Raw genomic sequence first — 25,543 nt, forward strand, 5'->3', positions numbered from 1 at the left:
AGAAGGTACCTGCAATCCCAGGAGGTTACCAGAGGGTGCAAATGGGGAAACAGGCCCAAGAAGTGAGGTGGCTGCCCAGTCACATAGCGATAACTGGCAGGGCTGGGGGCTTGGGCTTCGGTGTCCTGCGCCGAGTCCCGTGCTCCTTCCTTGGTGACCTACCTGATGTAGGTGAGGGCATTACCCTCAGGGAAGTTGTAGGGGTGCCGTTTCCTGAAGACATGGCCCACCCGGCTGCAGGGGACGATCTCCAGACTGCCACCACACATCCACACCCTGAAGGAGAGCTCTGCAGGAAATGGTAGCAGTCAGGAGGAGGAAGGGGCTCCTTGGCAAGTGAGGGTGGGAAGGGGCTGACTTCCCTTCCCTTTGGTGTCTCACTGGAGGTACATGCTGGGGTCGGGGCTCCTGGGCCTGCTCAAATGGAGTGCTTCCACTTCTTGCCAATGTTCCTGACTGCCCACTCTACGTGTGTACGTGCACACGCACACACACATATACACAGGATCCCTGTGGCCCATTCCGGGAAGAGCAGTGGAAAAAGCTTGAAGGAACAGCAAGAACATCAATAGGAGGAAAACAACCGAACAGCAGCATCATTTCCAGGCTCTGTCTAGAAAGCCCCGGCCAGACATGAGCTAAGGAAAAACACATCTGCTCATCAGCCAGCTCTGTGCACCCGCGAGGTCGGAAAACCAGCCGCCAACCAAACCACAGGCTGCTCCAGCTGGCACCTCTTGGGCTGGCCCCAACCTCCCTCTTGGCCCAGCTGGTCTCCTTGTACAGGCTCTCACTGGCCCTCTTGAGCCATGCCTCCTTTTGATGGTGGCGGTGGAGCTGAACCAGCTTTTGTGGATGACTGTGGTCCCCAGTGGTGTTGGGAGAGCAGTGGCCATCCTGCTGCCCAGAAGGGGACCTCAAAAATTACCACTCTGATCTCCACTCACCAGCTGCCATTTATGGTAAGGACCCACCTTGACAGCTGGCTGAATCTCACATAATCTCTTGATTTCCTACCTTCCTTCATAGTAACCCTATAGTCTCTTCCCACTCCTCAGTTGGCTGTAAGGATACTCATGGTCTCCAGCCAGGCCTAGGGGCTCTCACCTGGTGTAGCTGGTCAGGACCCTCCCAGTGACTAGCAAAGAGCAGATTGGAGGAAGCAGGACTAAAGCCCACCTCTGGCCAGCCTATGTGCACCAAGCAACATCCAGATGTGGTTCAGGGCCAGAACTGGACACTTGGTATACCTGGACCCGCATGTAAGGATGGCTGTATCAATGGGCTTCCCTAGGTCTGCCTATAAACTGCCAGGCATCCGTCCCTTCTCCTGGTCAGAGCTCTGTGTTGGCCTCAGCAACTAAGGTTTAGAACTGGGGACAGTCCTGGGGGACAGAAGATCTGCATTCTGGTTCCATTTCTGCCATCCCAACTTTGTTATGCTAGTTAAGTCACTTCATCCCACTCAGCCCATATTGTCTATAATACTATTAACTGTTGTTATTATTATCAACAATGGCCATAACAATAGCAGTAACCATCCATTTATTGAGTACTTACTACACACCATGCTCTTTCTATCCAATGTCTAATTCTCACTGCAACCATGTGAAGTCAGGACTACTACCCTTATTGTTTTAAATGAGAACTTTGAAGCTCAAAGATGTTAAATAACCTCTCCAAGGTCGCTCAAATATTCAGTTGCAGAAATGCAGCATCAAGTTCACACTGTGTCCAGCAAGCCACACGGCCAGATTCTTTAGTTCACTCAGTAAATTTTCATTATATGTCAGACACTGCTCTAGATTCCCTTGTACTCTAGCAGTGAAGCAGGGAGAAAGGAACTCCGTAAAATAAGGAGCAAAAAAATACAAGTAAACAAGAAAATGCATAAAAATGTAGCATATCGGCTAGATGCCGTAGTTCACGTCTGTAATCTTAGCACTTTGGGAGGCTGAGGGCGGTGGATTGCCCAAGCTCAGGAGTTCGAGACCAGCCTGGGCAACATGGTGAAATCCCGTCTCTACTAAAATACAAAAGAAACTATCCAGGTGTGGCAGCATGCGCCTATAGTTCCAGCCACTCGGGAGGCTGAGGCAGGAGAATTGTTTGGACCCAGGAAGCAGAGGTTTCAGTAAGCTGAGATCACGCCACTGCACTCCAGCCTGGGCGACAGAGCGAGACTCCGTCTCTAAAAATAAATAAATAATAAATAAATAAAATGAAAAAATAAAATAAAATAAATAGAGCATATCAGATGGTAGTTAGGGCCATGGAGAAAAGTGACCCAGGCTGGGAACTGAAGAGGGCCAGTGGATGGTGCTGGGGGAGGACTATGATTGCATTTTAAATTCGGCTGATAAGGAGAGTTGTCACTGTAAAAGGGACATTTGAGCAAAGACCTGAAACAGGTGAGGGAGCAAGTCCTGTGGCTGGCAGGAGAAGAGCACTCCAGGCAGAGGAGCCGGCAAGGGCAGGTCCCTAGTGGTAAGAGCATAGCTGGCAGGTTCAAGGAGGCCATGCTGGGCGGGGGAGGGGGGCGGTTGCTCACACCTATAACCCCAGCACTTTGGGAGGCCGAGGCGGGCGGATCACTTGAGAGGTCAGGGGTTCGAGAGAAGCCTGGCCAACATGATGAAACCCTGTCTCTACTACTAATACAAAAATTAGCCAGGCCTGGTGGTGTGTGCCTGTAATCCCAGCTACTCAGGAGGCTGAGGCAGGAGAACCGCTTGATTCTGGGAGGCAGAGAGTGCAATGAGCTGAGATTGAGCCACTGCACTCCAGCCTGGGGAACAAGAGCAAGACTCCATCTAAAAAACAAAAAAAGATAGGAGGCTGTGCCGCCCACGTGGAGTGAGGCAGGTGGGATAAGTGGGAAGTGAGGGCAGGTGTGTGGCTGCAGGGACAGGCAGATACCTTAGGGCCTCGTAGCCAGTAAGGAGTTTGGGTTTTCCTCTGAGTGACATGAGAATCCTTGCAAGGTTTTGAGCAAAAGAGCAACATAATTTATGTTTGAAAAGGATCCGCAACATGAATCCCAAAGTTTGCACATCTGCCAGCCACACTCAAGGTGGCCTCTGGGCTCCCGAGTTGGAATTCTTTGGAGACGAAAAAACACATCTTGGTGTGGGAATCTCCCTTCCTTCAATAAGGGAATAAAAGAAAAGGCTCAAACTCGCCAGCGACAGGAGTCTCACAGCTCAAAACCCGTCCCAGCGGCTGAGCGTCTGAGCACTGCAGCTGGCCTAGACATTTCTTTGAATTTCTTCTAAGAAACAAAACCCTCGCCAGAACCACTCTGTGGTTCACCTTTCAAGTTCTCCAACCACGGAGCCCTTGCCTCAGGCAGAGTTTGAAGTGAGCTATTTGATCATTCACTTGTTTCTCTGTCTCTAGCCTCAAAAGAAAAAGAAAAAGAAAAAGAAAAAAAGCCTCTGGAGGCAGAGCAAGGAGCCTGTGGGTTTCCCAGCTTTCCAAGTCTTCACAGGAAACTGGTTTTGCCAAAGCCCTTCAGGCCGAGATTGAGGACACAAAGCAGGTCTCTTGGACCCAAAACACATGAAAGGGGTCAGAATGGAGGGGTCACTGCACCCCAGTTCCCAGAATTTACTCCTCCAAACCCTGCCTGGAAACAGCCTCCAAAAGCAAGTTACAAAGCAGGGGGAGTCCCATGCCCATTCCCACTCCAGCTGGTTTTGATTCGGGATCAGGCCTATTGCAAGCCCCCTCACTGCTATTTTCCTGATCAGGGAGAAAGACTTAAAGAATCCCTGCTTCTTATATCTCAGAGACATAGACTGTGCCTTTGCCAACATCCCACAAACACATAAGTGGCTCTGGTAAAGGAGCTACATATGCCCGTTACACGTGGAGTTTCTGGACTGCAATGTGGAAGGCAGCATCCACCTCAGTCTTTCTACCTCTCAGATGGGTGAGATACCACCAGCCCTAGTTACCACACAGAACACCTGGTCAGGAAGAAGGACGCAGTGGGACGGGGCTCTGTGAAGGGCTGGGTCCACCAAGAGGGCAAGAATAGGCCACCAAGTACATGCCCCTGCTCCTGGAGACCCCAGAATGGTGCTCCCTACCGCCCCCATCTCCACATCGCTGTTTGTGAGACTGCCCCTGAGGGCTGCACCACGGAGTTCCCTTCCTCAGGCAGACAGGGAGGCACCAGCAGGAGATGACGGGGTTGGGGTAGAGTGAGGGTGAGTGTTTAGCCCTGACACTCTCCACCAGGTGCCATGGGCTGGCTGCATGTGCTCCATGACCAGAGCTCCATTGTGGGGTGCTCCCTTACCCTGTCTTTCAGACATCGGGGTGGTTACAGCTCCCAGAATTCACAGCCCTGCCCAGTGCTGTGCTGTCCCTGCGGTTCCCTCTATCCTGCCTGCACTGTGTAAATAAGGCCTTTAATAAACACTCACGTTGGGTGCGCCCTCCGTATTCTGCCAGGACCCTAACTGATGATGCTCACCCTTATCTAACTTCCATCTCACATGCAGCCCTGTTTTGCAAATGAAGGAACTGAGATTCAAAGAGGTGACTGGCTTGCCAGCCCACACAGAATGGAGTCCAGAGTTTGGGCTCCGATCCCACTTGGTAACCCTTCCCTGGTGCTCTGTGGTCCCAACACCATGGTCTGAGAAGCAAGTGTATGAGGGCCCAGCCCCTCCAGCTCCCTACTGGAACAGTTTCCCCCACTTCTGTCTCCTTCGCTGCTGCTTCAGGGCAGGGAGGGGCAGCTTCCTGTGCCTTCTGAGTCTAGAGACTGCCTCATGACAGTGACCACCAGCACTGTGACCTGCCTTTAACGCATCACCTCATTTAGTACTCATAACAACCTCTTGAGGAAACTCAGACTTTAAAGAGCTTTAACTTGCCCAGGGCCAAACAGCATGCAGGTGGTAGGGCCAGGGTTTGCACCCAGGCCATCTGACTCCATTACTTAGCATCTCACCGCCACCCTCTCCCACACACCTCCCAGCCTTGCTGGTAGGGAAGCAGCCACATGTGTAAGCTGTGGTCTGTGATACAGTTGTGTGTTCTTCCACACACATGTCCAGTCATCTGACCATGGGCTCCCCCTGAACAGAACCTCTTTGTTTACTAGCTGTGTGGCTTAGGACAAATTGCTTAACTTCTCTGTGCCTTGGATTTTAAAATCAGTAAAATGGAAAATGTAAAAATGGAAAGTAAAATGATACTTACCTCAGAGGGTCCTTGAGAGAATTAAAAGACCTCATGTGTGTGAAGTCCTTAGATCAGGTCCTCACGCATAGAAAGTGCTCTGTCAGGGTTAGCTATGGTTCTTACTGCTTCGGTTTTCACTGTCACTATTTCCCAACTCACCAAAATTCTCTCCTCCCCAGATGTCCATCTGGGCATCATACTTTCCCAGGTGGTTAAACCAGGACTTGTCAATCACGAAGATTCCTCCAGCTATGACAGGCGTCCTGGGAGCAAGGAGAGGGAAGAGGCAACTCATGAGCTGGAGAAGCAAGGAGGCCCTTTAGATGGCCCCGACCTGGGACCCAAGACCATCAGCCTCTAGATCCCTCCCTGCAGAGTCACTGGCCAGCTCCCTGGCCCCCCACATCTGTTCCCGTGGCCTCTGTCTGCCCTGTCCCTGCAGACAGGCTCTGAGGGCCCAGAACAGAGTCGGCACTTGACAGCGCACCTCAATAGCCCAAGCGACCGATGTAGCCTCTGAAGAGCCTCCCAGGCCCCTGACCCAGGGAAGGAAGAGGTCCCCCAGAGCCCACAGCAGCCCTGACCTTATGGGCCTGGTGGGGTCTGTCCGGGTCATCTTCTGCTCAAGAGGGATCTGCTCCCACTTGAAATGCAGGCTCCAGTCGAATCCTAAGGGACAGAGCAAGGTGAGGACAGAGCTCAGGGCAGAGCTGCGGGCTGCTGAGCCCCTTCACTCCACCACCCCTCGGAGTCTCCCCTGATCAGAGCCCTGGGTTATTCGTGCAGTCCCTCCTTCATGTGGAATGAGCCAAGCCCCTCCTCTCAGGAAGTGTACCATCTACTGGGTAAGACAGAAACTACAAAGATAAATAAATCAATGGAGGCTATCTCTGCTGGGATGAAAGCACTAAAAAAAAAAAAAAAAAAGAGGAGTGCCCATACTATTAATATTATAGTTAGAATAGTCAGGAAAGGCTCTCTGGTGACTTTGGAGTAGAGACCTGAATGAAGGATAGATCTATGCAGATACCTGGAAAAAGGGAATTCCAGGCAGGGGCAGCTGCCAGTGCCAAAGCCCTGAGGTGATTTCCCAAAGGGGAAATGCCTGGCTCCCTTCAGAATCCCACCCAGACTCGCGATCTAACTAATGGCTGGGTCCATATACTGGGAGCCCAGATCCCAAATGGGAAATCCACTGTGCCCACTAGCTCCCAGCACCAGACTCTCTAGAGCAGCACAGTTCCATAGAACTCTCTGCAACGGTGAAATGTTCTATATCTGCATTGTCGAATATGGTAGCCACTAACTTCATGTGGCTACTGAGCCTTGAAATGTGGCTAGAACAGTTAAGGAACTGCCTTTTAAGTTTTATTTGATTTGAATTAATGTAAGTTTAAGTAGCCAAAGGTGGCTATTATCTACTGTACTGAACAACCTGGCATAGTCCAAAAGAAATATAATACAAGCCACAAATGTAAGCCAAATACATAATTCAAATGTTCTAGTAATCACATCAGAAAAAGAATATATGAAATTAATTTGGATGAAATATTTTTAATGTAATATGTCAAAAATATTGTCATTTCAACATGTAATCAATACAAAAAATTACTAATGAGGTATCTTACATTCTTTCACATTAAGTCTGGGAAACCTGGTGAGTTTTCTATGCCCACAGCGCTCTCAGTTCCAACTAGTCACTTTTCAAGACTAGTCACATTTCAAGAGCTCAACAGCCAAATGTGGCTGATAGTTGCCATACACAGCACAGGTCTTGACCATCTCTGGGGCACACGTGTTAGGAAGTCATGCAAGGCCGAGGGATCCCCACTCCCCATCCTCAAGACAGCTGTCACATCACGGTCTTCTGCCAGGACTTGTGACCATGATCCCTAGGCTTGAAGCATTTAGGTAGAAAGTGTCAATATTTGGAAGGAGGGAAAGATGAGAGACTAGTCTGGCTCTGATATTGATTGAACCAGAAGCCTGCAACTGCCAGTGCTGCTCCTTTGTCCCCAGTCCCAGGGCTGCACCTAATCCCTCTTCATTTTCTCTTTGGAGGTGGTGGAAGGAGTGTGCATGAGGCTCTCTGGCACAGCTGGAAAGAGCAGCAAGCAAGGGTTTTTGCCTGCCTAGCCTCACTTACCTCCTTTCATGTCTACAGCTCCATCCCTGGGAGTAGAACTCACCTCCACGAAGGTCAGCGGATGCTGCAAGGTAGGCAAAATTATCCAGACTGATGACATCAATGATGGGACTCACCACGCGGGTGTGGTCCTAGGAGAGAGATGGTGTGAGGCCTGGGACTCCTCTGTAGAAAAAGGCCTAGCTGCCTGCTCTGGGGAGAAGGCCTCTCTGAGACATGGGGCACTTAGCACTTCCTGCAGGGTATGCCCAGGGCTGCCCCTCAACCCTGGTAGGCTCCTGGCAGCTGTCCTGCATCACCACACGCAAGCTCCTGGATGTTCCTATTTGGCTCCCATGTACTCTCCCAGCCTCTTCCTCACACATCATTTTGAGCCCTGCTAGAATCTCACCTACTCCATGAAGTCTTCCCTGACTGCTGCAGGCTGAAGGATTTTTTCCTCTTTTAAACTGCTCTTACAATGACAGCCTAGATGATTCCTGGGACAGTGACTCACTGTGCTGCCTGAGGTGGCTTTTCTATTTCTGGTCTGAACTGTTGTTTTATTAATATCGTTTACCTTTGTATAAAAGTTGTTTGAGTCTTCCCAACAGGACTACTAGCGGCTGGAGGGCAGGGGCTCCGTGGTCCCCACGTAATCTGAGTGCTATCCCTCTCACACCACATCCACTGTTACAAGGTCAGACTCACCACTCCCCGCATCACCTCCCAGAACACAAATCCAAATCCAAAACCTTGAGGAATAATGTTGATTTTGCTGGCCTCTTTTTTTGGGTGGTAGATTACGTCATATACCACATGCAAAACTTCATCACCCTTCATGAGCCTTCTCGTCTTTCGCCCTCCATAGGGGACAGGGAACGGAGCCTCTTCTTTCTTCTCTTTCTCCACTCTGCTTTCGCCCCCCAAATCCTCTTGTCTGGAACTTGGAATCCAGCTGTACCCCTCAGTTCCCACCCTAGATCAAGATAAGGGAAGCCTGAGATGGGGCTGAACGGTGGAGACCTTTGACGGTTTTTCAGTGCTCTGTGGAAGGCCTCACTTCATCCTTTTTATAGACTTTTTTTGTGCTGAGATATAAAATCACAGGTTTAAAGTGCACAATTGATGGTTTTTAGTATATTCACAAGATTATACAACTATCACCACTATCTTGTTCCAGAACATTCTCACCACCCCAATAAGAAACCCAATCTACTTGCTATTTCTATAGATTTGCTTATTCTGGACATTTCCTATGAATGGAATCATATAATGTATGGCTTTTCATGATTGGCTTTCACTTCACATAGGTTTTCAAAGTTCATCCATGTTGCAGCATGAATCAGTTCTTCATTTTTTTAATGACTGGATAATTCTGTTGTATGGATACATTACATTTTATTTACCCATTCGTCAGTTGACAGGCATTTGAATTTTTCCTACCTTTCAGTTATTCTGAATAGTGCTGCTCTGAAGTTACTGTGTGAGCATATGTTTTCATTTCTCTAGGGTATACACCTAGCAGCTCCACTGCTGGGTCGTATGGTAACTAACTTATGTTCAAACTTTCGCAGAACTGCCAGACTGCCTTCCAACGTGGCTGCCCTACTTTATTTTCCTGCCGGCAATATATGAAGGCTCCTGATATGGTTTGGGTATTTATCCCACCCAAATCTCATGTTGAAATGTAATCCCCAAGGTTGGAGATGGGGCCTAGTTGGGGGTATCTGGGTCATGGATCCAGTTGGGTGGATCGCTCATGGCTTGGTGGTGTCTTCGTGATAGTGAGTGACTTCTCATGAGATCTGGTTAGTTTAGAAGTATGTAGTACCTCCAGCCAACTCTCTCTTGCCCTCACTCTTGCCATGTGAGGTACCTACTCCCCCTTCGTCTTCTGCCATGAATAAAGCTCCCTGAGACCTCTTCAGAAGCCAAGCAGATGCCAGTGCCATGCTTGTACAATGTGAGCCACTGAAACCTCTTTTCTTTATAAGTTATCCAGTCTCAGGTATTTCCTTACAGCAGTGCAAGAATGGCCTGATACAGCTCCTATTTCTCCATGTCCTTGCCAGCACATGTTATTGTCCATCTTTTTGATTCTAGCCATCCTGGTAGGTGTGAAGTGGCATCTCATTATGGGTTTGAGTTGCATTTCCCTAATGACTAATGACGCTGAGCATATTTTCCTAGGATTATTGGCCATTTCTATATCTTCCTTGGAAAAATGTCTACTCAAATCCTTTGCCAACTTTTCTTTCTTGAGATGGAGTCTCGCTCAGTTGCCCAGGCTGGAGTCAGTGTATGATCTTGGCTCACTGCAACTTCTGCCTCTCAGGACCAGGTGATTCTCCCGCCTCAGCCTCCCAAGTAGGTGGGAGCACAGGCACCCACCGTCATGCCCGGCTACTTTTTGTATTTTTGTAGAGATGGAGTTTCACCATGTTGAGCAGGCTAGTCTTGAACTCCCGACCTCAGGTGATCTGCCCGCATTGGCGTCCCAAAGTGCTGGGATTACAGGGGTAAGCCACCGCTCCAGGTCCCTTTGCCAAGTTTTAAATTGGGTTATTTGTCTTTTTATGGTCGGGTTGTAATCATCTCATCCTTTTCTGCCATCTGTCCAAAATCCTCCCCGTTCTGGAGAGCAGTAGGTATGTGGCAGGGGCCCTCCTACCCTCCCCTCTCTTTGAGAACAGCATCCTCTCCTCCCTCCTGCAAGGGCTTCCCAGCCTGAACAAAGGCTCTCCCAGCACAGGACCCTCACTCTCTCAGGAGAAAAACAACACCCATTTATAGTAGGAGCTTTGTAGCTCACCCAGGCTTTCATCCAATTTCATTCTCACAATAACCCAATGGGATAATTATTACAATTATCCCCATTTTCAGATGAGAAAACTCAATAAGGTGAAGTCACTGAGGGGGAAGTAGACTATTTGGGCTTCCTACGATGCCTGCCCAGCTTCAAAGACTGTCCCATAGGCCTCGGTGCTAGGAATGTAGCGGCTGAGTCCCCAAGGACGCCCACCTCCCCAGAGACAGTGGCTCACCTCCTTCACCCGCTGCAGCATGGGCGGCAGCCACTCGGTGTTCACTTCGCAGTGACTATCCAGAAATGTGAGGACGGTAGCTGCAGCCACATCCGCCCCACGCACTCGGGACCGGATCAGCCCTGCAAGGGGAGTAGACAGGGCTCGGTGCTGGGACTGGGCCAACTGGCTTCCCACCTGTTCCCCAAAGTCCCAGGGCTCTCCTCCCCTTCAGGCGCTGAGGTTTCGGGAGTTATTGTGATTAGATTTGTCTTTGTACTTCTGCTTGTTTCCTGCCTCCCTCCCTTGCTTCTTCTTATCCACTCATCAACCACCATCACTCCAGGGTCACACCCTGAGTGCCCTCTATGTGCCAGTCACTGTCTGGGCTCTAGGGACACATTGATGAACAGTCACAGTTTAGAGCATGGAAAGGGCAATAAAGTGTAGTTTGATCCTAAAGGAGAACCGGAAAACAAAACTTTTTCCCATGAGAACCTGTGGGTGGTCCCCTCCAGCCATACCCCTATGTGTAGCATGGAGATAATCTTCGAGACTAAGATAGGCTGAAGTCTGTATGGTAGCCCCTTCCCTTACCTTCAGCATGTTATTTAACCACTCTGAGACTCAGTTTTCTTATCTATAAGATGCAGAGAGCTGATAATCCCTGACTGTCAGGATCAAACAAGACAACAGGGATAGAGCTTGTGCCTGGGGGACCCACACACGTCAGATTCTGTTCTTCTGTGCCTGTCCCCCAACAGCCTCACCAGCCTCATTTTGGGCAGCACTCTGCTCCGGGCTGGGACCCGCCTGGTCAGGAGGCAGGAGGCCCAGCTTCTCCTGCTCCTGCCAGAGTGGCCATGCAGCCCTGTGAGCTGTGGGAGGGAAGGGCCTTACTCTTAGAGCTCTGAGTATAAGCAGCTCCTTGGAGACATTTCCCTAGTCATGCCTCTGCCCCACACTCTGCCTCTAGCTGCCTACCAGCCTGCCCTCCAGCCAAAAGCCCATCAGTCTCCACCCCAAAAGTGTCTACAAAGCCTCTAGTCATAAATTTACATTTACTGTTGTCAAATCCAGGGACAGCATATTCCCAGACCTGATGGGACCTACAGCCCAGTGGCTTGGGAAGCATTTAACTTTGGCCACTTCCATTCCGGTTTGAAGGTCTCCATCACTGATATCCTTGTGGCTTGGCCTGACTGGTCTTTCTTTCTCTCTCTTTTTTTTTTTTTTCGAGACTGAGTGTCGCTCTGTCACCCAGGCTGGAGTGCAGTGGCGTAATCTTGACTCACTGCAATCTCTGCCTCCCTGGTTCAAGCGTTGAAGTGATTCTCCTGCCTCAGCCTCCTGAGTAGTTGGGGCTACAGGCATGCACCACCACACCCAGATATTTTCATATGTTTAGTAGAGACGGGGTTTTAGCACATTGGTCAGGCTGGTCTTGAACTCCTGACCTCAAGTGGCCTGCTCACCTGGGCCTCCCAAAGTGCTGGGATTATCTTAAACATATCTATCACATCCCTCTCTCACTCTAAAACCTTCAGTGGCTCCCTGCTACCTCTGCCTTATGAAGTCAATGCTTTCTTCTGGCTTCCAAGGTCTTCTATCATCTCAATTCACTCCACCCATTGCCCCTGCTGACCAGGCCTGGGGTCTCGCAGGAAGGGAGTATGAGTAGAAGGAGGTGAGGAGGCTGGCCTTTGGGTTGGGCCCCACAGATTGGAACCAAGGCTGCTCTATTCATCACCCTGGGCAAATCGCTGAAGCTCCTTAAACCCCAGTTCCCTTGTCTGTACAACGGGCACAATGGGCTGAGTACAAGGACTGAAAGTAACAAGGTGGATGCCCGCAGGGGAGGAGCCCTCAGGAAAGGGGCTGTTAGTATTGCACATGCCCATACCCCGACTGATGTCTTTGCTTGCAGAGTACACAAGCCGGCATGCCCTCCCTTGCTACCATGACGCCCCCACACCCCGTTGAGGCCCATTCCTCCATGGAAGCCTTCCCTGCTCACTCCAGCTCTCCTCCGATCTCCATGCTATTCATACACAACCACAAGCAACCTGTGGCTGCAGTGGATTCTGACCCCTTGGCTATGTAGTAGCCCTCCGAGGGCAGGGACCACACTTTGTATTTCCTTCGTGTCCCCTAGAGTGCCATGCTATAGTTGCTACTCCAAAACACGTCTGGATTGGAAGTGAGGTCACATCTGCTTTATGCTTCTGGATTTTTCTGGATTTTTCTCAAAGCCTTTCCACACAGCCTGTCTCATGTAATCCTTACAATCACCTTGCAAGGCTGAAAGGGACTGTCTTATCCCATTTCTCAGGAGAGACAGCTAAGGCAGTCAGAGATGGAGCAACTTGCCTACAGTTGTGCCTTGATGGGGCTGATCTGGGAAGCAGGAGAGTTTTCTGCAGAGCCTGGTCCCAGCCATCAGGAATGCAGCAGGGCCATGTTGGCTTGGTGTGCCACAGCACCGAGAGAGTGGGGAGGTGCAGAGGATGACACCAAGATGGGCCCTCGGTAGGAACCAGGGTGCAAGGACTCACCTTCTCGCCGGTCATTGCGCAGGCACTTGACCTTGGGGATCCTGGTCAGGAGTAGACAGTCTTCCGCTGAGGACGTAGAGAGGAAGGCAAGCTCATTTAGACATGGGCATCAGGCCACTAGTGGTTTGACTGCCATGAAAATTGCCCCTTACTAAGCCCAGGAAAGGGCTGGGGATGGGAATGGGGAAGGGGTATGGTCATCATTACTGGCCGAAGAGTTGCCCTGCCCCACTCTCAGGCCAGAATGAAGAGTGCCTGTACCTACGGCAGTACTCCACTCCACCTCAGGGAGCACCAGAGAGCACGCTTGGGGGTGGTTACCAGCCCAGCTAGCATCTGCATTTGGCAGTTGAAATAATGAAGGATGCTGTTGATTTTCTTTACTTAAAAAAAAAATCATCTCACAAGTGCCCCATCCAAAGCAACACCCACCATTCTTTCCCCTCCTTTGACACCAGGAAACAGGACCAGGGAAGGGTCCTAGAAAAGACAGGATCCCTGCCGGGGACAGAAAGGTGTCTGCGATGGTCAGGACAACCTCAGGGGTGCTTGCCTTGGTGTTCTGGGAAAAAGGGGACGAGGGTGGAATGGAGAGCTGCAAAAAGGAAGGTGACTACTCACGATCTGAACTGAAGTCATCCACTAAAATGATCTCCTGGATCAAGTTGGCAGGAGTTCGGTTCAGGACACTAGAGTAGCAGTGGAAACAGAAAGAGCCTGGATTTAGGAACCACCTCCCATTTTTACCCCTCCCTGGGCCGTGGGACTCCCCAGCTGCCCAGCTCCAGGGTCAGCACCATGGGCGCTCCTACTTGAATCCCATTCTTGTCTAAGTTCATTAAGGAAATGGGGAGATGGGAGTTCAACTTAACCACAAGCCCAGGCTTAGCAGGAAGAATCCACCTCCAATCCGCCACTCTCTGACACTGACAGACACTGCTGGGCTTCCATCACCCTCCTGAGGCCTCCTGTCTAGCCTGGCCTCCCTCAGCTCCTTACACCCGCATTTCTGCCCTTGTCCTGGACACCTGACCTGGTGTTTGACTATCACATTCCTCTTACAGTTGGACTTCTGGGGTCTTCCTGGCCCTGATTCACCAGTTTCACCTTCTCAGAAGTACAGGACTCAGCCTCCAGCACCTGCTGGCTTCATGCTGTCTGGCCACAGCGCATGACGATCCCAATGTCCTCCCCTGCCAGCGCCACTGAGATGACAGTCCCATGGCTGGACTTACCTCTTCACTGTGCGCAGCAGGGTGGAGCGGGCCTCATTGTGGAAGGTGATGATGACACTGGTGGCCGGCAGGTCCGAGGAGTAGGACACAGACGGGCAGCTGAGCAGGGAGCAGAGGTCAGAGCCAGCCATGAGGGCATCCTCAGGGCAGGCCAAAGTTTTTCTTTGTCCAGTCTATTGCACCCGAGAATACTTCTGCGAGGCAGAGAAGGCACACCCAAAGCCAGGCCAGAGGCCCCGCCCCTCTACCCCCATGCTGTAGCCCACACTGGCCCAGAGCCCAGATGCCACCCATCCTGGGGTCCTGGGAGGGAAGCAGCAGGTTGGGAGACCTTCCAAGGCCTGAGGGCTCTTTACCAGGGATCCAGAGCCCCCAGAGGGTATAGCACCAGGCCCCAGGATACAGCCCTGACCACATAGACAGAACTCTCTGTCCTATGGTAGGGGGACATGCGAAAGGGAAAACCACCTCTTTGTTTGTCCTGATACCCTGGAGCTTCTTCCTTCTCTCCTCCCACCTCAGGACATTTGGTGCCTCTGCAGAGGAATCACCCCTACCCTGGCTGCCAGGGAATTCCTCCCTCTCACTGCCCAACACTGACAGCCCTGCTGCAGACAATGGACTGGGGAGCAGTCTCGCTTCTCTGGGGGTCCTGGGTCCCCCGGAAGAAACAAGCCTCTGATAAGACGCCAAAGGCCTATCCCGCCACCCCCTCCCTCCCCAGCCATCCATATACACCACATTTTCTGGCCTACTGGCTCCCTCTCCTCTAGAAAGGGAGTGAAAACAATTCATTCCTGCCAGACTTCATCCCTGTTGTTTCTGTGCATGCATTTATTTGCGCTCCTGGGGCGCTGGAAGGCGGCCTCCATTGCTGGTTTTCATAGCAATCTTCTTTATTACAATTGCTCTCTGACTATTCCAGCAGTGACCATTTTTTCATTAGGGCATTCATTCTACTGACAGCAGCTTACAGCCCGAATTCCCAGGCCCGTTTCCTGCCCTGCAGAGCAGATCGGGTCAGACAGGCGGGAGTCCCACTAGCCTGGGACCCCTGGGGGAAATCTTGAGAGGCTGTGCAATAATTCTCCTTGAGAGGGGGTGTGGGGTAGTGGTGGCTGAGGGAAATTTGCCTTCTGCCCCTTAAGAAACCATGCTGCTCAAGGGCCTATGAATTTTGGGGGTGGGCGTGAGCTTGGCCAGCTGAGCTGGGGTGTGCTGGGAGCAGCAAATACCTCCTAAGTGTGTACCCTGCCGGTGCTAACCTCCAGGGCCCCAGTCCTCTGTCCTGATCCCCCAACCATCCAGTGCCCAGGAAAAAGGGAATCGGGACAGCGACGTCTCCCTGGAGGGGGCAAACCCACCCACACCCCATCTGAAGGGTGACCTTGACCTCCCCACTGGCCCCCTCCAACCCTTTCCACCATGTATGCCTCTGGGATTGATGTATTGATATCCCTGAGGATGGGGGTTTATCTGGCTCCCAGGAGCCAGGAGTCTCTAAAGGGGTTTGTCCCAGCCCTGAGTTTTGAGTTTGGAGCTGGTGGGGTTTTCTCTGTGATCCTCCTTGGGCTGTCTTACGTGGTTTATGTCCCTTTGCTCCCCTGGAGGGGGCTCCCTAGATTGAGGACTGGACCAGAAATGAACCTGACAATGTGGAGTCCAGCGGACACTACAGCCTGCAGGGCTGCAAGGAAGAGCAGCTCCTACCAGTGAATTGGCCCCATCATGGTGGGAGGCCTGCCCACCACAACCAGCGCGTCCTTTGCTTCCCTACACATGTGCACACACATGCACACACACACTCACACACACACACCCCGTGAGCCACCTCAGCTTTTTTTTTTTTTTTTTTTCTTTTTTGAGACAGAGTCTCACTGTGGCACCCAGGCTGGAGTGCAGTACTGTGATCTTGGCTCACTGCAACCTCTGCCTCCCGGGTTCAAGAGATTCTCCTGCCTTAGCCTCCTGAGTAGCTGAGATTACAGGTGCCCACAACCACATCCCGCTAATTTTTGTATTTTTAGTAGAGATGGGGTTTCACTATGATGGCCAGGCTGGTCTTGAACTCCTGACCTCAAATGATCCACCCGCCTCGGCCTCCCAAATTGCTGGGATTACAGGCATGAACCACCGTGCCCGGCCCACCTCAGCTTTCTGAGAGGGCCCAGCAGCAGCATATGGCACCTCATCAACCCACCACTACCTTGGATTTAAAGCGTCTCATTTAAAAATCTACGTAGCCCCCAGGGCAATTCCCCCTTTAAATTTCTCAGTGAGCACCTGAGAAGGTTCAGAGTCAGGTAAGCTGGAGGGTGAAGAGAGATTACCCAGGACAAGCCCTCAATTTACAGATCGGGGCCAGCAGATCCTCCAGACCCTGGGACTAGGTGGGACATGGCTAGGGCTGCCCACGAAAGGCCTCCAAGTGGAGCTACGTGGATGTAACCTCTTCTGTGGCACAGGCAGAGAGGAGGGGACACTGCCCAGGACTAGGTGAGAAAGAACTTCTGAGGCCCAGAAATGGCCAGCAGACCTGGTGTTGGCCTTGCTGCGTATCAGGAGTACTGCCTCACTTGGCTGCATGAGTGGTTTCTGGAGGCTGACAGTGCTGGTGTTACAGGACAACAAGGCTGAGGTCTGGGGCTCCTCCAGCCCTGTGTTCATCTCACCTTGCACAGGCTACCAAGCACCCTGGACTTCAGGCATGCGTCTGTGAGTGACAAGGAAGGTGCTAGAACCAGGTCCTCTCGCACCCTCACCTCACCTATACCCTTTGTGCTGTGGAGTAGCTGCTTCAGAAGTAAAAGCAACCTTGATCCAAGTCATTGTTGCTACCCTCAAACCAGGACCAGATGGAGGCCCAGCCTAGCTCTGAGCACATAGCTGCAGGCACAGCGGTGGGTCAGCTCCAACAGCGCCCTGGTCATTCTGTGAGATGTCTGCACAGAGCGCAGAAGAGGGGCCCAACCTAGCCAGGGCTGGGAAGGAGCCTTCCATGGAAGACAGGACAGTGAGCCAAGTGTCCTTGAAGTGAGCCAAGTAGCTCAAAGGGTAGGTGGGGCAGAGGAGGTGCGTTTGGGCAGAGGGAACAGCACATGTGAAAACAAGGAAGGAAGGAGGGAGGAGTCCGGGACTGCAGGACCATCAAGTGCTGGGGGAAAGGTGGGTAACGCCAGGTCACGGGGAGGGGAGGGTGGTGCTTCAGCATGAGGAACTCAGACTGTTCCTGCAGGTGACAGCAGGAAGAGGAAAGACTGCAGATGGTGACTTTCATACTCTAGACAGTACACACAAGGGCCTAGACCTGGAGAGGGACTAATGCCTTGCTTAAGGCCGGTCACTCACACTGAGCTGGGATGAGAGTGGAGGCTTCCTTGGTCCTGGTCTAAGGCCTCTCCCACCTCACCACACAGGGAGAACTAAGAACAAGACTGGGAAGCATTTCTGGGAGTTGCTGAGGAGGTGGGGCTGTGGTGCAGGAGGAAAGGTAGGTCAATGGGGTGGGGCACAGCACCCCACTGTTTGCAATGGGCAGGGCTGTGACTCTTTCCACATTAGGCACCACCAGTAAGGCCCCAAGAGCGCCTGGCTCACCCACCCGCACGGACCTCCTTTGGTTCCCTCCCAGGTCACTTTTGCTGGGACGCCAGACTGAAGTGCCTCGGGGCCTCCTTGGCCCCAGCTGAGCAGTTTCCTTGGTCTTGGCAGGGCCTCAGTAGGTCAGATAAAAAAACAACAGAGCGTGAGGGTTTTTGAATGTCTAAATCACTGGACACAGTCTGAGGAAATCATCCTTATTTCTTAGATACATGTAAAATAAGACAAACTAAACAATGTTGGCCTTTTCTCACCCTTTCTTCCTCCACCGACACAATGAAGGCTGTACCTGTAATGGCGGGTGTCCCGGATGGGCCGGTCCGGGCTCAACTTGTCACTCTCCAGCTGGTTGAAGGCGTGCTGCCTGTAGGGGTCCTCTCCGGCCTTCAGCTGCTTGGCCGACAGGTAGGCCTTCTCATCAAAGCCTTTCGAGGGAGTTCCTGTCACCTGAGATGAAGGTCAGCGTCAGAGAGGACCACGGGCAGGAGGACCCCACTGCATGGCGAGCACTCAGCACACACCAGGCGGGAGCCAGCCGCGTGGCCTCATTTGCGCCTTAGGCCAACTCTATGAGGAGGAGACCGTTATCTTCCCCATTGTACAGATGAGAAAACTGAGGCTCAAGAGGCTTTTTTTCCTTTCTTTCTTTTTTTTTTTTTTTTTTTTTGTTGACACAGGGTCTCATTCTGTCACCCAGGCTAGAGTGCAGATCTTGGCTCACTGCAACCTCCGCCTCCCAAGTTCAAGTGATTCTTCTGTCTCAGCTCCTGAGTAGCTGAGATTACAGGTGCGCACCACCATGCCTAGCTAATTTTCATAATTTTGGTAGAGATGGAGTTTCGTGGTGTTGACTAGGTTGGCCTTGAACTCCTGACCTCAAATGATCCACCCGCCTCGGCCTCCCAAAGTGCTGGGATTACAGGCATGCGCCACTGCACCCATTCATCAAGAGGCTTCTTAAAAAGCATCCAGGGTCAGAGCTAGTAAGTCACAAGGTCTGGATTTAAACTGGTTATTCTGACTCCAAAGCCCATGCTCTTAACCAATGCTCTTGGCAGGATACGGGGAGGGGGAGTCCTGGAGTGCACTAGACCTCTAAGTCAAGGTGTCCTGAGGGGACTACAAACCAGAATGGACACTTCTAAACACCTGCAGATTGACAGTCTCCTAGGGAGAAACCTGAGCCTAGCCTTGGGCTAGGCATTATATGAGGCACCGATCAGTAAAACACCAGGGCTTAGACAAGCTGCTACAGAAAGAACTATAAGGACAGCAAACCCCTGCAGGCTGATGCAAGAGCTACCAGAACTCAAGTGCTCAGACAGTGGTGCATCTTCTCTGGGACTTTTGCTTGCTCCTGAAATGGCCCCCTGTGAGATCCACTGGTCCCCAGGCACTAAGTACTGGGCAGTGATGGATGGCAGATGCCATCGCCCATCCCCTTTCTTCATGGCCACACCCTACCCTGTGCTCCCTGAGTCCCCAGCAACAGACACTGGGGAAGAACACATCTGAAATGCACGGATGGATGCACGCACCCTGACATCTCATTACTTGAACCAAACTGCTGGCTGGATATTCTCCAGAGTGCCATGAAATATCACCAACTGGGGGTACATCCCAACTCCAACTTTCCACCCAACCATCAGCCCTGGGCTGAAGCTGTAGCCCCAGAGGAAGCAGACAGGAGGGTGAGAATTGCCCGCTCACAAAACTCTTGCATGAGGATGCTATCACAGGCTAGTCCTAGAGGGATGCTCCCAGCAAGGCAGCTGGACCTGTGGGGAGTGGACCGCTGTGTGGTATGACACTGGGACTATCACCAGCAGCTCAGGGTCTCTATGTTCCCCTGAGAGCCTAGCCCCCAACCTCACTGGACAGGCATGCCCAGGGTCCAGGGAGCTCTGATCTCTGGAACTGCTGCCACTCTGTAGCGATGCTACCTTCTCAGGTTGCCTCCCGTCCTAGGAGCCAGTTGGAGGCTCCCTGAGGGCAGAACAGTGAGGGAGATGTCCTCGTGTCCGCTGGGCCCACCCCATGCTAGACACAGATGCTCATGATGGTAACACGGCTGTGGCGGCTGTGCTGGAACGTTGAGGTGGTGCCATGCCAGAGACTGAACAGATGTGGCAGAGCCCCCAGTGAACTCAAAATCCATTTCAGGAAAGACAGAAGGATGGAAGGAAGGAAGGAGGGAGAGAGGAAGAAAAGGATTGTTTTGGCTTGAGCCTTGGATCGCCAGAAGGATCCAAGCCATCCAACTCTGAAAGTGAGAGTGAAAGGGAGAGTGATTCTTTGTGTCCTTCCCACCTGGGAGAGCAATGGAGGCCCTCTTCGCTCTGGGTCAGGGAAATGAAATGGGGCCTCCAGTGGCACAGGAGCTATAATTAAAGAAAAACTGCAGAGGGATGATTTGCTGAGGCTCCCAAAGGGAGAGTGTGCACTTCATTACCCTCTAGGTCAGCGGTGGGAAACAGCCATGTTTGTTTATTTAGGACTTACGGTCGCTCTGTGGGCTCAGGAAAGCTCTGAGTTCTCATCCCACACTCATTCATTGTCCAGTGAACACTGACAGTCACCCACCTACCAGGCACTGGGGCACCCTTCTGCATCACCTAAACATGCATTCATTTGTTTATGAATGCTTGCATTCACCCATCCATTCATTTGCATTCATTCAACAAAGCTCCACCGAGCACTTCCTATGTGCCAGGAAGCAGAAGTAAGGTTTCTGAGATGGTTCCCCCTGCCCCAGCCTGCTGCCTTCCCGACCTCATTCAAGGCTTCCTCAGGCCATGGAGACTGTTGTGGAAGAATGTCTGCTCAGGCCCAGGCTTCTCTAGAGAAGTTCCTCCCAAACCCTTGAAATTGAGTTACACATCCTCAAAGATGCTATTGGGGAAAGTCTGCTGCTCCCTTCCACAAGCCATACTCTCTGGGTGGTCCAACCCCACTCCGGGTGGTATCAGGGTTTGGGGTTTGACTCTTCACCTGTGAGACAGCTTGTGAGACAGGTGTCATGGAAACAGTAGGCCCAGAGGCCTTAGCTCTCCTTTCAGGATGACCCTGCTGTCCCTTGGGGTTGGAGCTGAAATGTCAGTGGCCCTGAGCCAGTGAAGTGGAGGGGATCCTGAGGAAGGGTGGGTTGTGGCTCCTGGCAATTCCATGACCTCTGAAGGGCTTTCATTTCCTCTCTCCTCAGCTCTCTCCGGCCTCACCCAGGTCACCACCCAGAGCTGTTCTACTTCTAATATGTAACCCCAGTTCCCATGCCCAGACCATAATCACTTCCTCCCAGCTCTTGAACTCCTCCTTTTGCCTTTAGTCCCATTCTTTGATCTTGAGACTTCAGGCCTTTGAATGTCCCATGGGTGCCCCTAACTTGGCATCTCAAAACAAATTCCCCACTTATCCCAAAGTTGCTGCTTCTCCTGCATTCCCTGTTGCAGGGATGGGCAGTTCCACCCGTCATGAATTCACCAAGTCATCCTTGATGCCCTCCCATGCTCCATAGCCTGATTCAATGTCTGCCCTGTGTATTCATAGGCAGTGTACTTCACACCACTGGTATTAACTCAGAAAACACTGATTGAAAACCTACTGTGTACATACACTGGGTAAAAGGCTGGGAATGTGGAAATAAACAAAAGGCAACATGACCCCTAGAATAGGAATCCAAGCATCTGGTCCCTTTCATGCCCCATCCCATGCCAGGCTTGGCCATGTCGGATCAGGAAGAAGAAACCTCCAACCCCAACCTCAGAGTGGGGGCAGCTGGAGAACTGACCACAGAACCTCACCCCCCCCCCCGACTCCCACTGGAGCAGGAGTCTGCAGATGTCGTGTGACCAGTGGATGCTGTTTCCCTCCTCCCCTCTTCTAAAGGGGAACTGTGCTGCTGCTAGCCTGCATTCCATCCACATTGCTCACTAAGCGTGTATTGGCGAGGGAGTAAATGCATCATTTGGCACTTGGCTGCAGGACCATGAGGAGCTATATCTGGACCAGTTCAAGAGACTGGAGATCCTGGGCTTGGAGCCACTGGATGGGACTGGCTTGGCTGCCCTCTCTGGTGGGGGTGGTGAGAGTATTTTGGGTTGTTGGTGGAATTCTTATGTCAGGCAGGGGCACATGTCACACGACACTGACATCTGTGCTTTACTTCTCTTTCTTTTCCACTAGATGGTGAGCTCTTCCTCACGGGGCTCCCCGCACCTGGCACATAGTAGGTACTCAATATGTGTTTGCTGAATCAAGGAATAGATGAGTAAATGAATGAATACCTAAATATTGTCCCTGCTCTCAAAGGACCTATAATCAATTGGAGAGAAAACAACAGCAAACAAATGGGACCCTGTGATACATCACGTGACCTTCAGGCCCCCCCCTACCCGCTGTCTCACAGACTATGAGCCCCCAAATTCACAATGGCCTGAGGCACTCTCTGGGCGGGTGTCACCTTGCTGAGCTTGCTTTCACTACTGCCCCTTATGTGCTTCTGCTCCAGCCACACTTTCTTTCTGTGAAAGGCTCTTCTGTGTGGCTTTCTCCTTCACCTCCTGCAGAGCCCTGCTCAAACCTCGCCTCCTCTGTGGGCCTTCCCCCACCACCATATGTAACTCTGTGATCCCAACCCGACCCTCACATTCCCTGCCCTCCTGCACTGTTTCACTTCTCCTATGGCACTCATCGCAATCTCACAGTCTATATGTGCTTGACTTATTTATTTTAGGTTTTTGGCTACTTCTCCCGATAAGATTATAAGCTTCACCAGGGCAGGGGTTTTCTGTTTTGTCCAATGCTGAATCCCAAAGCCCAGAGCAGAACCTTGGTGATTGTAGGCACTCAAAAACAATAGCTACTGAATACATGTGTGATCTCAAGCCTCTCCTTCCTCCTTTCCCCACCTGCACCCTTGGCCAAACACAACACTTGAAACTGAGGTGGGCCAAGCTGACATAGGGTAGTTTTTGCCCGTCTTAGAGATCTTCTTCCCCACTCATAGGCTCCTGGAAGGACTGTCATTCACTGTCCCCTGCCCCACCAACACCCCAAGCACCACCACAAGGGTGAGCACAAGACCCTGGCTAGGCCAATCTTATTGCTGCACCTCTAGACACAGTGATTGGTTCAGGAGTGGTCATTTGATTTGATCTGGGCCAATCAGAATCTTCCCTGAGACTTTTCTATACAATGAACTTTTTTTTGCCAGCACTGCCAAGCTTGCAAAACGAGAATCTTCTTGTCCATCACATGGAGAAACCTTGTCTGAAAAATTAACCAAGAAGAAACAATCAGAACCAGGAGATGTAAAGTATCTATCTACTTACCTACCTACATATTTTTTTTAAAAAAACTAATTTGAGTTGGGTGTTCTTCTCTAGTGACCAAAAGTTCAGAGATATCAGTCCTTCAGTTATTTCAATAAATAGAAAATCATTCTCCACAAGTAAAAAGCAAAATCAAACCCAAAACCCAACAAATGAGTCACTGACAACAATCACAGTCATTGGTGGCAACGCTCCATTCCAAAATATCAGGCCCGTCTCTGGCATTTGGCCAGTGGCTTAAGTCCAGAGTTGGGTGGGGCATTCCCAGCCTTCCCCAGCAGGCAGGGCTGTGTTCAGGCTTTGAGACTGGGGGTTCCATCTGGACCATGGCTCCAGAAGCCCCGGTGTTGCCATGGTGAGGAAGGTTGGGGAGATGGTGAGTGACAGGCTGATGAGCCTCCCACATCCTTCCAGCCTCCCGCTGAGAGTTCTTGGCTGATGTTTAGACAGTTGCCTCCCTCCTCAGTCTTTGTACTTTTAGGGAGTGCCAAATCCAGCCCTTCCGTGTCCAGTAGGTCAATCACATCTGAAATGGTTTAAGTTGAAATAATGACCTTTTTCTATAAAATGGGAAGAATTACTGTCTCACCTTGGACAGCTTTATTTTCAGCCTATCATTTCAATTAGACCTTGAAACTTCCCTGACTTGTTTCAGTTTTTTTTCCAGCTTATTTTTTTGCTTATTGCTTCCTGCTAAATTTAGGAAACAAACAGCAAAGAAGAAGGTTTAAAATAAGAAAGGAAAATATTTTCCATGTCATTTTCATCAAAAACAGTTCAGTCCAAATCTCCAAGCCCTGTAAACTTTCTTTTAAAACATACACATACCCCTAAGTTTGAGATTTAAACAACTCTGACTCATTTAAAATAATTGTTGCCCAATGTTCTTTTACTGCCAGTAAAACAGGTACCTGCTGGGTTTGCCTTTCACTAAATTTCAATGAAACTGCAAGTGAAAAGGATCTGGCCCTATTTTATGGATGGCCCCTGACTTTTTTCCTGAGTCTACTATAAACCAAAAACACCTGGTGAATAAAATGTGATTTCCAACCACTCCCCTCTCCCCTGGGAGTAAAATCTTACCTGATTCTCTGTACCAAGTTGAAAGACTGCCATTCATTATGAGAGCTGGGAAGCTAAACACATAATTCGACAACTCTGAGCTCAAGGTCTCAGGTTCCAGCTCTTCCAAATGAAAAGGAGGGTTCCACAGGGCCTCCCTGAGCCTGCCTCAGGAAGTAGCCAACCCCTCTGGGCTGCCAGTGGTCTCATCCAACCAGACAAGGTGCTGCGGGCTGAGTGGGGTATCAGGGGTCCCTCAGGAGTCTGCTCCAGACATGTCCCCATCTTCGGCTGCACATTGCCTCAAAAGTGGCAATTATTGTAGTGACTGGCCAGGGCTTTGAACTCTCATGGCCCTGGAGTAGCATGGCAGTTCTTACTACTCTCTGGCCTTGGAAAGTCACTTACCCTTTCTGAACATGTTTCTTCTTCATCTGGAGAATGGAAATTACCAAGAATGCAATGTATATAATGTGCTTTGCACAGTGCCTGGCACATGAATTATGATTAATTATTATTATTAACTAATGAATTATTATTAACTATTATTATAATATCATGTTATCTGCCTTTTTATCAGTAGTTCTCAACCTTGGCCACACATTAGAATCACGTGGGAAGATGGCAAAAAGCCTGATGTCCAGGTCATACCCAAGACCAGCTAAACCAGAATCTCTGGAGGTGGGACGAAAGCAGCAGATGTTTCTAAAGCCCTCCAGGTAGTTCCAATGTGATACCAAGTTGAGAGCCGCTGCTTTATACAAACTCATGATGGGGAGGGGCTAATCATGGGCTGGTGAAATCATAGGATCTTGGAACTACAAGGGACCTTAAAGGCTGTCTCCTCTGACCCCGTTCCCAGGAAGGCTAACCGTGAGTCTGGTTTTTGGCCTCTGTATTGACCAGAAACTTCACCATCAGCAGAGCCAACTGAAACTCAGCTAGAGCCACTATGGTTACTATGGAAATCCAGTACCTCGCAACACTTCTGTCCCACAGGCCTGGGAGGCCCTAGTTTAGTTACATATCCAGAACACGAGATGGGAGCTGCCTGGGGAAACCCACCTAAGGCCTCCAGTTAGATTTCCCAACACATCCTAAGACGACTCCTCCAGGGGTACTAAGGACTGCAAAGCTTTCCAACACTAATGGTTTCACTGAGAAAGAGTTCCTGTGACCTTATGAGTGCTTGTGGTTCCAGTGATCTCACCAAGAAAGTGGAGGGAGGCCCATTGCTTATTCCCCTAGGGATCTGAGCCAACCAGGGTCCTCTACCTAAGGCTGGGCCAAGGCAGCAGGCCCGCCATTCCAGGCAGTCTCTGCTCAGACCCCAGGGTCCCCTCCAGGTCCACCAGGCTCCCCATGTCTCCATTTTCCACACTCTGCCCAGCTCAGAGGCCATCTGGGAATG

General features: G+C 50.9%; 1 protein-coding gene across 2 annotated transcripts in view; it reads right to left on the reverse strand.

The window, feature by feature from the left end:
• The window catches only part of GALNT16 (polypeptide N-acetylgalactosaminyltransferase 16), a 95,517-nt gene that overhangs the window by 16,130 nt on the left and 53,844 nt on the right, over window positions 1-25,543 (reverse strand). For both annotated transcript variants that reach the window (XM_033187614.1, XM_033187615.1), the window contains exons 2-10: window positions 18,030-18,187; window positions 14,141-14,239; window positions 13,527-13,594; window positions 12,906-12,971; window positions 10,372-10,493; window positions 7,389-7,476; window positions 5,784-5,868; window positions 5,359-5,462; window positions 163-289 (exon numbers count right to left, since the gene is read on the reverse strand). In XM_033187614.1, coding sequence (XP_033043505.1) covers window positions 163-289; window positions 5,359-5,462; window positions 5,784-5,868; window positions 7,389-7,476; window positions 10,372-10,493; window positions 12,906-12,971; window positions 13,527-13,594; window positions 14,141-14,239; window positions 18,030-18,187 — 917 coding nt within the window. The remainder of the gene's footprint in view (window positions 1-162; window positions 290-5,358; window positions 5,463-5,783; window positions 5,869-7,388; window positions 7,477-10,371; window positions 10,494-12,905; window positions 12,972-13,526; window positions 13,595-14,140; window positions 14,240-18,029; window positions 18,188-25,543) is intronic.

The sequence above is a fragment of the Trachypithecus francoisi genome, unplaced genomic scaffold, assembly GCF_009764315.1.
Source record: "Trachypithecus francoisi isolate TF-2019V2 unplaced genomic scaffold, Tfra_2.0 Lachesis_group3, whole genome shotgun sequence".
NCBI lineage: Eukaryota > Metazoa > Chordata > Mammalia > Primates > Cercopithecidae > Trachypithecus > Trachypithecus francoisi.